Source organism: Podarcis melisellensis (assembly GCF_964234715.1).
Source record: "Podarcis melisellensis genome assembly, chromosome: 12".
In the NCBI taxonomy this organism is placed as follows: domain Eukaryota; kingdom Metazoa; phylum Chordata; class Lepidosauria; order Squamata; family Lacertidae; genus Podarcis; species Podarcis melisellensis.
The window spans coordinates 58,440,928-58,454,415 of record NC_138544.1 but is presented as its reverse complement, the minus strand read 5'-3'; the positions used below and the strand labels follow the sequence as shown (position 1 = coordinate 58,454,415).

At 45.3% G+C, this 13,488-nt stretch overlaps 1 protein-coding gene across 2 annotated transcripts in view; it reads left to right on the top strand.

Moving 5' to 3' along the window:
- LOC309381127 (KAT8 regulatory NSL complex subunit 1-like) overlaps window positions 1-11,098 on the top strand; it is a 48,965-nt gene extending 37,867 nt beyond the window's left edge. Inside the window, exons 7-13 of one of the 2 annotated variants that reach the window (XM_081931658.1) lie at window positions 2,655-2,795; window positions 3,820-3,986; window positions 5,335-5,456; window positions 7,011-7,065; window positions 7,723-7,835; window positions 8,852-9,077; window positions 10,018-11,098. In XM_081931658.1, the coding sequence (XP_081787784.1) occupies window positions 2,655-2,795; window positions 3,820-3,986; window positions 5,335-5,456; window positions 7,011-7,065; window positions 7,723-7,835; window positions 8,852-9,077; window positions 10,018-10,299 (1,106 nt within the window). In that variant the 3' untranslated portion in view covers window positions 10,300-11,098. The remainder of the gene's footprint in view (window positions 1-2,654; window positions 2,796-3,819; window positions 3,987-5,334; window positions 5,457-7,010; window positions 7,066-7,722; window positions 7,836-8,851; window positions 9,078-10,017) is intronic. The other variant, XM_081931659.1, reaches the window with a different exon arrangement.
- Window positions 11,099-13,488: the final 2,390 nt, after the last annotated feature.

The following is a 13,488-nucleotide window of genomic DNA, read 5'->3' as shown; positions in this document are numbered from 1 at the left end:
TCAAAATGTCGTCAATTCGGGGCATAGGGAAAGCCAGGGGCTCCGACACTGCATTGAGGGCCCTGAAGTCACACACCAGTCTCGGTTTGTCTGTGTTCTTTTTGTCCACAAAAAACACTGGGCTGCCCCCCACCGCTCGGGACTCTCTGATGAAACCTCGCTTCAAGTTTTTGTCAATGAACTCCCTCAGCTCCTGCATCTCCCTGTCTGACATGGCGTACAGCTTGCCTACTGGGAGTTGGGCCCCTGGGAGTAGGTTGATTTGACAGTCAAAGGGTCTATGCGGTGGCAGTTTGTCTGCTTCCCTTTCGCTGAATACGTTGCTCAGATCTGCGTATTGCGGGGGCACCTTCCCTTTGCCCATCACTTCCATCCCCGCTAGGGTGACTCTGTCTCCTCCCGAGACCTTCCCCTCCTTGCAGTGTTCTAGGCAATGCGCTGACCCAAAGGAGACCACCCTCTGATGCCAGCCCACTAGCGGATCGTGTAGCGCCAGCCAGCTCATCCCCAAAATGATGGGCGCTCCTCCCAGGATGGCCACATTAAACGCTATCTGTTCGGTGTGCCTTGCCACTCTCATTATCATCGGGACAGTCTGTTGGCTAACTTCTCCCCCCAACAGCTCTCTGCCGTCAATCGTAGTCACCTGCAAGGGGTTACTTAAAGGGATGGTCTGTATCTGGTGCTCAGCTGCAAACTCCTTACTCATGAAATTACAGGAGCTGCCTGAATCCAAAAGCGCCTTGACCTTTAGTGGGTGTCCGTTTGGCAGTTCTAGTAACACCTCTATCACTAAAGCAGGTCTGGGAGGTTCTGGCATGGGCACTTTCATTGCTCTTTGGCCTGGCTGCTGTGCCCCGACGGTGGCAGCCAGGCGTTGGCTTTTACTTGCTCCTTGCTTTCCTCTTCCTTTCCCCCAACAGCTCCTGCCATCCCTTGCCATTCCTTTCTTTGTGGGCAGACTCTGGCAAAGTGCCCTGGCTGTTGGCAGAGATAACATCTCTTGGCGCTCTTTCCCTCCTTCTTCCGCCCTTCACTGGGATTTGAAACTGCGCGCGCCCGCGCTGTTCCAACTTCCATCGGCTCTGCCGGCGGGAAAGATGGCTCTGGAATGTCTGGAATGCGGAACTCCCTCCAACGGTCTCCTTTCCCTTCCCGCCTTTCCAAAGCCCTCGCCTCCTGGCGCGCTCCTATGGCCAGCGCAGATTTGGTTAATTGGTCCATAGACTCCGCCCTGGGCCCCCGGGAAAGCTCATCTTTGACGGTTGAAGAAAGCCCCTCTTCGAAAAGCATTTGGATGGGCTCCGCCGATAGGTCCCACCCCAATTTATGAATCAGCATAGTAAATTCAGTCCAGTACTCACGGACAGATCTGCTTCCTTGCTGGCAAGCCATTAACTGCCTTCGCACCACCCCCTGCTCAATATCGCTGGAAAACATCAGGTCCATGGCACGAAAAAACTTCCTCGTGTCCTTTAAGATCTCATTATTCGCTGCCATCAGGGGTCTAACCCAATCTTTCGCCCCGGATTCGAGATGGCCAATCACATACGCCACTCGCGATTCCTCGTCGGGGAAGTCATCAAACTGCAAGTTTAGAGCGTATTGCATCTCTGTTCTAAAGGCATGATAGTTCCTGGGATCCCCCCCGAATTTCTGCACCAATCCTGGTACCTTTCTGGCGAGCGGGGTGGTTTTCTCCTTTCCCTTTTCTGCATCCTGAGCCCTCCTCTCCTCAAGCCTCGCCGTTTGCAGCGCCAACTGGATCTCCAACGCTCTGTACCTTTCTTCCAGGCTTGGACCCCCTCCAGCTGCTCCTGCACCCCCGGTTCCGGCTGGGTTGCTCATGATGCTTCTCTCTGCACAAGCTGGCTTTCGGTGTCTTTCGGATTGCTGTGATGGGACGATGAGCTGCTTGTGCGTAAAATGCAAGTCCCTCAGAGTTTGATCAGGTTTTCAAACCTCTGCCTGTGACGGAGCCCCTCCAGCATGGCTGCGTCAATCACTAGTAGAATCCGAAAGTGGCTGCTTTCGGAAACGTTTCCAACATAAAAGCTCCTTAACGGAAACACGTCGTCTGGCCTCTCGGCGTGACAGTTTCCGTCGAGGTGTGGGTGTCCCTATAGGAGGTCCTGAGACCTCCCCACTGGTTTCGCTTGAAGCGTCTCTGAGCCATCCCTCCGACTCACTTTCCCTTGGAGTTCTTGCTCGCCCTCTACTGGTTCCCTCTTCCGCTGCTACTGCTCTCTCAACCTCAGGGAGCCTTTGCACCTGCGGCGCTTTAGATGTCAGTTCCCTGACAGGCGGCATTGAGCTTGGAACCAGTTGCAAGTACAAAGAAAATAAATCATGCCTTCACCGAGATATTTCCCTTTTTAAGTAAGATAATATAGTTGCACACAAAGCATCAAGGTACAAAATACCCCACAATTTAAAGTACATAAACCTACAAGAACAGTATTTGAAATCTAACCGATCTCATCTTTTTAAAAAAACTTGAGGCAAAATATTGTACCATTAATATGTATGTACTATAATTATCGGAAGTATTCAGTGCAATTATGATTTGTGAATGATTTGTAACAATCACAGGATATAAATTTGGATAACGAATAATAACAAGTGTGGGTCAATTTGTTTTCTTCTGCTAATAGGCAACCCTCTTCATTTACACTTTGAAGCCTTGCTGAGAGAGGACCACAGGTTGAGTCATAAACTCAAGACTCTCAAGATACCCCAGTGGGGTTTGAAAGACCTTACCAACAACATTTGTTCATCTTCTCTCTCTGCATCTGGTAAATTATATGCAATCTAAGTAAAGCATTATTTTAGCTCTTGGCCTGAGTTCCCATTAAAGGTGCCGCATTCTGTCTGAGGAAATGTCCTGTATGGGCAAAATCAAACCAAAGGATCGTTAGGTCCATTTGTTTCCAAGAGTGGCCACTGACAGCAGCTGGAAAGAGGTGGCTATAGCATGTTGCTTGTCCCCAGTATCTGAAACCAGGGGTCTATTGACTCTGTCCAGGGGAGTTCTGCTTATATCTATCAGTACCTATTGGTCATGATAACAGTCCTCCATGAACTTGCCCGATGGTTTTTAAAAGCATCTGAGTGGTCAGCTTATCATGTATCAGAGAATTTCCTAAGTTCATTATTCATTATCTAAATGGAGTTTTTCCTTTTCCCTCTCCTAAAACGATTGTGTTGATTTTATTGGATGGAACACAAGCTTGTTTTTTGCAAGAGAGGCAAAAGAAAATTCTCCGTCCAGTCTCTCCATCATTGTGCATCAATTTTAACAGTAGGGTTGTTGGTGGTTTAGGTGGGACATCTACAAAACGGGGGCACCGGGAGCAATATTTTAGGGTAACATATATATTGATACACTTGCGGTTCACTCCCACTTGATGTTGCTCCTCCAGTCAAGCTACGTTTAAAAAAAAAACAGATAAACTACCGTATTTTTTGCTCTATAAGACTCACTTTTCCCCTCCTAAAAAGTAAGGGAAAACATGTGTGCGTCTTATGGAGCGAATGCAGGCTGCGCAGCTATCCCAGAAGCCAGAACAGCAAGAGGGATTGCTGCTTTCACTGCGCAGTGATCCCTCCTGCTGTTCTGGCTCCTGAGATTCAGAATATTATTTTCTTGTTTTCCTCCTCCAAAAACTAGATGCGTCTTGTGGTCTGGTGCGTCTTATAGAGCGAAAAATACGGTATTTCCAGAAAGTGCAGTAGAAAAAATGAACTCGCATCTACCTTGTGGTTAAGCAGAAGTTGCAGAGTTAGTATATCCTCTTAATTTCATGTTTTCATTACCAGGTCCTCTGCTGAAAGGATCGGCCAGTCGCAGCTTCTTTGTTCCTAGCCCTCAGACCTACAAACCCAGTTCTTTACATCATGTGCCATCTCTGTGCTTTGAAAATACACCTTCCCCCCACTCCAACCAAGTCCCTGGCAATTCCATGACTGCTAGCAGCTCGATGTTGGTGAGTTGGAACATAGTTCCTCTGGCAAACCGAACTGCAAAGAGGAAATGCAGAATTAGTGTTGCTGGGTGACTTCCCTTTAAACTTAAGCCTCTTTCATCTTTCCCCTGAGCGAGGCGTGTTTGGGAGTGCAAAACGTTTTTTAAATGATGCGCTGTTCTCTTAACCTTGAATTGTCTCCTAACTCATTTGCTATGCTGTTTCAAGCATATCTCCTGGTGGCTTTTTTTGTTTTCTTTTAGGAATATTATTGGTTAGATATGCAGACTACTACACTAAAAAAAACCCAAAAACCATTGCTGGGTTTTTTCAAAAGAAAAAGGAAGCCTTGAAGGTTGAATAAAATGTACTGTGGAAATAGAGGCAAAAGACCATCCACTTATCCCCTTTTCATTTTTGTTTTGGGTAGAATATTCCTGTGTCCTTCAGCTTCTTGTCTTGGGTGTTTTTCTATATATTACTTCACCCTTTTTCATCCTGAGGTTGTTTGCTCTCTTTGTATTTTAAAAAGCCTTAAGCTGTATTTCAGATGGCTTCTGTGTTTATCAGTAAACAGCCCAACTGTGATTATATGGTTACCTCTTTCCCTGTTGGAAGGACCTCAGTAACTATATCTCAGGCTAATAGTGTTGTATTCCATGGTGGCCGAAATGCCTTGGGAGTTTTGCCTGGAAAAATTCATCCCCTAGCACAGGCTTCCTCAACCTCGGCCCTCCAGATGTTTTGAGACTACAATTCCCATAATCCCTGACCACTGGTCCTGCTAGCTAGGGATCATGGGAGTTGTAGGCCAAAAACATCTGGAGGGCCGTGGTTGAGGAAGCCTGCCCTAGCCCCACCCTGTCAAGATACTTTCCCCATCCCATTCTGTGCTCTGTAGCACATTCAGTGTTAGGGGGCTGCTCATTATTCATGTTTTTAAGATGTACCTATTTTTGAAGATCTTTCCATTGGCATGCTCAAAGCAGCTAGGAACAACTGCTGCACAGAGCAGTTGCAGCAAATCTATGCAAAAATGTGGCACACCTAAGAGTCCTTTTATTCAGGCAAGATTGATTCTGCATGGAGCATTGGGCCAATAATAGGAGGTGCTGTTGTAGGCATATCAGTGCTGACCTAGAGCTCAGATTTGTGGCAGCTGCTTAGGTCACACCAGCACAGTCTCGCAGCACACAGGTAATGTACCGGTGCAGAGAGATGTTGAAACAGCTGCTAGACTCTATATTTGCCTGTGCAGACATTTAGACGCCATTTGTTAACCAGCTGTGTACTTGATGTGTTGGGAGGAAATGTGACTGACAGTACTACGTTTTTGTATTCTTTTCTGATGATCCTTCTTTGGTTTCAGCAGCCTGCCAAGAAGAAGAAGGTGGAATGTTCCTACGACATCAACAATATAGTGATCCCCATGTCAATGGCTGCAGCTACACGGGTGGAGAAGCTACAGTATAAAGAGATTTTGACACCAAGGTGGGTTCCCCTGGAGGCTCTTCAGATTTAAACAGCAGCTGGAGCATGTTGATTTAGACATAAGAGGATTCTTTTTCAAAATTTTTGCAAGGAATCCAGTTGTCCTTTCGTAAGAGTAAACGTACAGCACGCCATGCCAAATGGCGTTTTGCTAGTCAAGGACAGGGCTGAGTTAACAACAACTCCTCCTGAAGTTGTCACATCAACACACTCCTTTCTAAAGTGCCCTGAGGCACAGTGGCGGTTTCCTAACTGTACCTCCTGGTGAAGCATTAGCTGTATTTCCAGGTGTGGAGGAACTTAAAATACCATGAACTGGCCAAACACTCAGTGGCTGAATTGTGTATTACAGCAAGACCGGGGTGCCCTGGAATCCTAACTCCTATTATCTGCAGCCAGTGTAGCCAGTTGGCAGGGATGACGGGAATTGGAGTCCAGAAACATCCATCTAGAGCAGCCTTTCTCAACCTGTGGGTCCCCAGATGTGGTTGAAGTACAACTCCCATCACCCCTTGCTAGCAAAGCCAGAGCTCAAGGATGATGGGAGTAGTAGTCCAGCAACATCTGGGGACCCACAGATTAAGAACCACTGATCTAGAGGTTCACAGGTTGCTGGCCCTAAAGCACATCTTCATCCACTGCCAACTCTTGTTTCCTTTTAAAGTTATTTTGCAGCCGTGGAGCAGTTTTCTAGCCTTCATGGCTCTTGAAGAATATTGGGTGCAGGCAATGTATGTTTGCTTCTACATGATAGAGGCTCTTAAACACACACACACACACACACACACACACACACCCTTTTTCTGCCATATAGCACACAAGGCAGTTTCCCTAATAATTATATGACCCCCCCCCCAATAAATCCCTTCGTGCTACACAGTCAATAGCAGTGGTAAGGTTGAGGGTGATTGAGTTCTGTGCTGTACAGTCGTACCTTGATTCTCGAACGCCTTGGTGCTCTTACATTTTGGCTCCTGAACGCCGGAAACCCAGAAGTCCGCTTGAGTGCAGGAAGCTCCTGCAGCCAATTGGAAGCCGCACCTTGGTTTTCAAATGGTTTCAGGAGTTGAACGGACTCCCAGAACGGATGAGGTTTGAGAACCAAGGTTCCACTGTACATCAATGTATGTTTTAAGTGTGGAATTGAAGAAGCCCGTAGCCATGAATAAGGGATGGGTTTATTTCCTGGTGCTGGAGGATGGTGTGTGCATTTACTCGCCTTCTGTGCATCCCACCTTGTCGTCGCCCCCACCCTATTTCAGCAGTAGTTATATAGCAGGTCCACTTGCTTATGAGAAAGGTGAAACCTGCATGGTTTTTAGGACTTGCACACGTGAGCACTAGAGCTAACTAGGCATAGCCTGTTTTGACATCTCCTTTGGCGATTTTTGGGAGAAGGTATTTGACTTCAGAATGTGGCATTGCCTCAGTGTCTACTGTTGAGGAAGCAGCAGCACCATAGCAAGCCAAGCCCTGGAGTACACTTTTGGTTGATGCAGTTGTTTGCAGTATGTGCAGAAATTACCCTAACCCTGAGTCATTTTCTTCCTGCAGCTGGAGAATGGTGGATCTCAAAGAGCTCAAGAGCTCAGGAGAAGTAGATTCAGAGGTGAGGAGGAACAGATCTGGTCATTATCTCATGCCTTAACCAGTGCATCTGTCTAACTAGGCTTGCATGGACCAGGGCTTCTCTTGCCTTGTATTTACTGTGTAGAGCTTCACTTTACATAGAATTGACTCCCTTAGGTCACAGACCACCATTCTTAACTTGCTTATCCTGCCAGCAGTCAGTACATCCATTTTGTGTCTTGAACCAATCAGTCATCAAAGCAAACACATGCTCCTTTTGGTTTGTTCTCATTCAAGACTGCAAGACTGAATAACACTGCCATGGAGGAGTGTAAAACCTATTTTGTGTGAGAAAATGTTATCTCCATTCTTGTGTATCCAAAAGGTTTGCATACACATTTTCCATAAATTTAGTTATTAAGGTGCAGAATTGGTTCTGTTTTTGGACAAAATTAGCGTGCTTTATTTGGTAGCCATGTTTACCAAAACAGTCCTATCTACTTGTGTACACCTGTGATGTTCTAGCAACTGTGGAAAGGGGGAAACTTTACTTTTATTAAACTCTTGCACTGCTAGGCCTGTACAGATTATGTGGTTATTTTTCCTGTGTATCTTGGGATGGGTGGGTGGAGGGTATATATTTAGAAACAGCTTTGACTCTCTTGAATGTGTCAAAAATAACTTTCTTTTGTCCTAGCTGGAAGATATTTCTGACGAGACATATCTGAACCATCACCAAAAATATGAAGAGCTGGAAAGGGCCCGCTGGGATTCCTGGGCAGGAAGCATTTCCCATAGGCGAGGGAACAGGTATCCTAACATTTCCTGTTAGCTGTGTGTTGTGGAATATTTCTCTTCCCAAGTCAGATTATATTCAAAACTTTGTTTCCTCCATAACTTGTGAGCAAAGCATTAATGAAGAAGTGAGTAAAGTGAACTGTGGTTGGGTGGATTGGGAGTTTTGCATTGAGCCTTAGTAGACAAGATTTAAGTTTCTCCTTAGCTAGGAAATAATTTGATAGCTTTGGGTCAGTTCACACTCCCACACATACCCTGCCTAACTGTTGACAGGTTTGAAATAACGAATGAATAAGCTTTTGTTAAGGGTGCTCCAAAAGTATGCAAGCGGGCTTGGAAGCAGCTGTGGAATTTCCCTTATAATAGAGATTTATCATATTTTGAGCCTCTCTGTTTTCAGAAATTAATGGAGTAAGAGCAGGTAGGAAGAGAATTGGCTTCCATGAAAATTTGGAAACATCGTAACAGCATAGCAGGATGAGTGAAATCACTCACACACACACACACACACACACACACACACACACACACACACAGAGAGAGAGAGAGAGAGACACACACTCTGCCTGTAGGAAGATTTACCATTGGATCTCGTTTTAATTTCAGAGCTTTAGTATCCTGTGCTGCAAACACTGAGGACTAGAATTATTGCAATATGTGGCAGCTAAGAACTCTGTATTAAGCCACATTTCCTTACTTACTTAAACCAGGCAGAATCTCTCTAGTAGTTTAGCCTCATTGTCAAATCCATGAGTAGAATTATGGCCAGAGTGCAGGCTGTAAATATGGCAGTGAAAAGTCAAGTGGACTCTCTCTCTCACCCAGCCCGCTCCTGTTGTTTTTAAAGAGTGTGCAGTATGGGTGAAGAGTTCATTTTGAAATTCTGCATGATACCTTGGCTTTAGGCCTCTCCACTTCTGAGCTTGCACTTCTTTGAGTTTTGCAGTTCTCACATGTAACAGTTGTCCTCACAGTGTGGCTTCACATTGGCAGTGTGATTGTTTTTTTGTGGCGTATTTTTCTTTTAGGAGCTCTAACAGAGCAGATGGCCGATGGATTCCTCAGCCGGGCTCTCCAGATGCCACGTCCCATAATCTTAACCATCTCCAGTATGCAAATTCTCCCATGGGGTCTCTCAGCCCAGAACTTTCCAATGTTCTGCAGCCCCTCCTGATAAAGGGCAGGGGCAGAAACAGTCTGTCCTTTAGTGAAGACACAAGCTTCTCCTTCTCAGAAATGGACGAAGATATTCAGGTGAGGACCTGTGTTTCTACATGGAGAGCTCATATACAGCCTGTTTACTTGGCAAACCATACATATTCGAAGCATTTCCATCATCTTCATTGCCCACCATGGTCACTCATTCAGAGTATAAAATGATGTCACCATCTTGGATTTGCCATGAAAGACAAGAGAATACAATCGAAGAATTGCTCACAAGCTGAAGGGGATGCAAATAAACCTTCTATATTTGGACTTTGAATGTATCATTGCAGTGGATTGTTTGTATTTGTGTGCTGTGGGTGGGTGGATGGGAAAAAACAGAAGTTAAACCTTGTAACCTTACTTCCAAAAAGGTATCACAATAATTGGGTTGTTATGCCAAGCCATAGTTTTTACCTCTGAACCTATATTGGTTCATAAACCATGGTTTGTAAAGGCAGCCAATGAGAGCATTGAAACTACGTTGTCTTTGATCTTACCACAGTTAAGGAGGCACAGCTAAGACAGTTAAGGCACCTACTGTGTCTGTCTGTGCCCCACTGAAATAGGAGTAAGCCAATGAAGCTGAATGTTAAGCAGATGAAGAATGACAGCTGACATGCATCTCTAAAGCACGGTTTGCTTAAATGCTTATTCTATAGCGTGGCCTTTTAATTGTGCTTAGCATGATGTCTGAGCTGAGCACCTTGGCATCTTGTTGCCAGTGACTTAAAACAGCTTCTCATTCTATGGAAGGCATCATATTTATCAATATAAAGAAAGTGGCATATATAAACTTAGACCTATGAATAAGGGTTGAGAGGATGATTACTGTTGATTTTGTTGTTCCTTCAAGAGAAAACCTCTGTTTTTTAATCTCATCCATGCAAGATGGAAGCATGCATAATCTCTCTCTTTCTGGCGCCTCCTCCTCAAATGACAATAATATATTCTATTCCGTTAACGCTGCTGCTCTTTCTCTCTGTCGTAGAACGTCCAGCCGTGGGAGCCCCGCACATTCCCCCTTTCCGACACAGAGTATAAGGCGCTTCAGGACCCACCGTGCGAAGCTCCTGGCAAGCAGACGAGTACCATTCAGCAGTGGAACTCTAGGAGCAATCAGGGCTTGAGGACTAACAATATAAATTCCAGCGCTTCTAATCCTAGGGAGCCATTTGTATCCGGTTGGCCGGTGCAACCAGGCGTCAGCAAGCCGCAAGACGAGTTTGCAGGCCAGCCCTGCGTCCCGCCAGTGCTCATCAACAACAGATGAGTGTTTGGGCCCCATGATAACCCGTGGAAGAGTTGCACCCATACTCTATAGATTGGTATCACAGAGCTTGGCTGACGAGTTGGCCTAGCAAGGCAGTGGCGGCAGAGAGCACTGCTGTGCCTGGAGCAGAGGTCCAGCTGTGAACTTGGAGCTCCTGCTCCCCTAGATCAGTAAGGGCTGGACAGGCAGCAGCAGAGGCAAGGTGCTGGGCCTCCCTAGTGTGGTAAGAGGGGGAGGCATCCAGGAAAGCCCAGTTGCAGGTTGTTTCTGGGCAGAAGAACTCTTGCGCCTCGCTGGCAAGGTTAGGTGCTGGTGCCACAAGTGCAGCAGCCCAAGGTGTAACCCAAAAAGGGAGCAGCAAAGAGGATGGAAGACACAGCAAAAGAAGGGGGAGGCTGAGCTGTTTCAATTTGGATGTCTGTTACTCAGGCAACACTTCTTTGAAAGGGTGCCAGTCAGTTGAACATGTAGTCCTCATGAGGTTTTTATGCCACTTTTGGGGGCAGGAGTAAAGTGTCGATTGTGGAAACTCACTCGCAGAGATCACAGGCTTTGTCCCGGTGCCGCAGATGGCAGCAAGGGATATAACCAAGGGGTAGTTGGCGTGTGTGTGTGTGTGTATGAGCGCTGAATAAATGCCTGTAGGGGAGGACATATGCTTCCCCTACGAATTTTTCATAATGGTTTTTAATTTTTAAATGTAGTTCCGAAATCACTGATTCTCTAACATGCAAATCATGTTTTCTTGGCCTTGCAGAAATGCTATTGTTGCTAATAATAAACAATAAATCATGATAAAGCTTGTTTGTTTTTTTACATTTCCTTCAGAGAAACTGTAAATCTTGTTCATTGTATGGGATGTTCGAATCTATCTCCCAGCACATGAAATAAAACGTGACAGGTTGGATCTCTTGGGTGGCCGTTTTGTTGTTGTTGTCCTTATGATTAAGGATCTGGTCATATAAAAAAATGGGATTGAGCTTCATAATATTTTAATCACGCAGGTAGTTTGATTTACTTTTTGAAATCCATTCTCTGATGGAATAGGTGTGTGTCTTTAAACAAAGCTGGCGAGGATTCAGTTTCGCCTCCAGTAGAGAGGGATTTCCATTCTACTCAATAAACCTACAATCCGTTTTCTTGAATTCCAGGGCGTTTCACTTGTGAAACTTCATCAGGATTAGCTCAGTGAACTTGCTGCTGGAAGGTTTGCTTAGAGGAGGTAACATTCAAGGAGACAGTGCAGGGTGGTTGTCAAAGTTAGAGCAACTTCAACCTCAAGGAGTTTGGTAATATCTCTCTTCTCTAAGTTTTTTTTTTATAACATCCAAATCCACCCAGTCATACTTGCCCCCCCCCCCTCCAAAGCTTGGATCTAGCAAAGCTACCGCCAGCACTGTCTAGTAGGCACACACTTTGTGTTGTTCTGCATGTAGACTCCCTTCTGTCATTTTGGCATTTTCATATTTGAGCTCTGTTTATAACTTGAGTCATGAAAGGCTTATGTGCCATGAATGACTTCACAGCATGTTGTGCAAAAATCCTGTGAAAACAGGAGAAAAAATAAAGCTAGTGGCTCTTACAAACACAGCAGCGAAGTCTTCTCTTTTGCATAAACTTGCATTTGTTTTTCGGGTCATCCTGCCTTGGGTTGAGCACAGCTGCGAAAAGTCAAGGAGCATAAATGTTTCATGCAAAGGTTTTCAAGAGTTCTGGTGAGAACCTCTCCAGGTCTTGTGAAAAGCAAACAATGAGAATAACAAAGAAAAGGTAGCCTAGCAGGTAGAACTTCCTCTTGTCGTAGCTGTGGAGTTGCATAATTTACTGGAAAAAGCAGGTGTGGAACACCCCCCCCTCCCATGTAAATGCCATTTCACAGAAGTAAATATTTTAAAACTCCTCATACCAGGTGAGACACACACATTGGTGTCGAAAGGACACAGATATACAGGCATCATTATTATTGTTACATTTCTTTATAGTCTGCTCTCCCCCCCCCCCCCAAGACCTAGGGACTCAAGGCGGCTTGCAAAGAAAAATATAAAAACACAGATAAACTAGAAAAGCTAAAAACAGAAAATTATCAATAGAAGGTTAAGGTGAATTTTAATCTTTTAACTTTTGTATGTTTTAAAGTATTACAATTTTTAATCGATTTTTATTGTTTTATCTTTTTTAAAACACTTTGAGGATTTCTTTTTACAGGCAAGATATAAGTTTTATGAAATAAACAGTAATTAAAGACTAATAGAATTAAAACGACATGTATATAAATTATATTAAAAATACAGATACTAACAATAAAAACCTCACAGCACCAGCACTTTTCCTTTAAAACAGCCAGTTCCTAAAGGCCTGTTGGAATGAAAAGGTCTTTGCATGCCAGAGGGAGCCAGTCTAACTTCTCTAGGAAGGGACTTGCAGGCCCTCTTTGCATGTCACCTGCTTGTGATGGTGGTTGGACTGAGAGAAGCCTCACTCACCAAAGAAAGATCTCTGGACCCCAGGCTAGTTTGTATGGGAGAATACGGTCTTTGACATAGCCTGGGCCTAAGCCATGTAGGGTTTTATAGGTTATAACCAGCACTGTGAGTTGTGCTCTGAAACAGACTGCTAGCCAGTCTGCTCCCTAAAACCAGCCCCATTCCAGAGTCTGCTGCAGCTCTTTGAGCCAGTTGAAGTTTCTGAGCACTTTCCAAAGGCAGCCTTGAACAGAGCCTGTCTTACCCAGCCCTGCTGCATTTTTAATCTTCCTCGCAGCTCTTGTGTATTTAAAAGCATTTCACCCTGCTCTGCAGCCAAAAGAAAGCCCCCAAAGGTAAAGGGACCCTCGACCATTAGGTCCAGTCATGGCCAACTGGAGTTGCGGCGCTCATCGTGTTTTATTGGCCGAGGGAGCTTCCGGGTCATGTGGCAGCATGACTAAGAAGCTTCTGGCAAACCAGAGCAGTGCACGGAAACACTGTTTACCTTCCCGCCAGAGCGGTATCTATTTATCTACTTGGACTTGCTTTCGAGCTGCTAGGTGGGCAGGAGCAGGGACCGAGCAACGGGATCTCACCCCATCGCGGAGATTTGAACCACCGACCTTCTGATCGGCAAGCCCTAGGCTCAGTGGTTTAGACCACAGCGCCACCCGCGTCCAGAAATGTCAACATCCAAGTAAAAAGAGACTACAAAAATCATCAG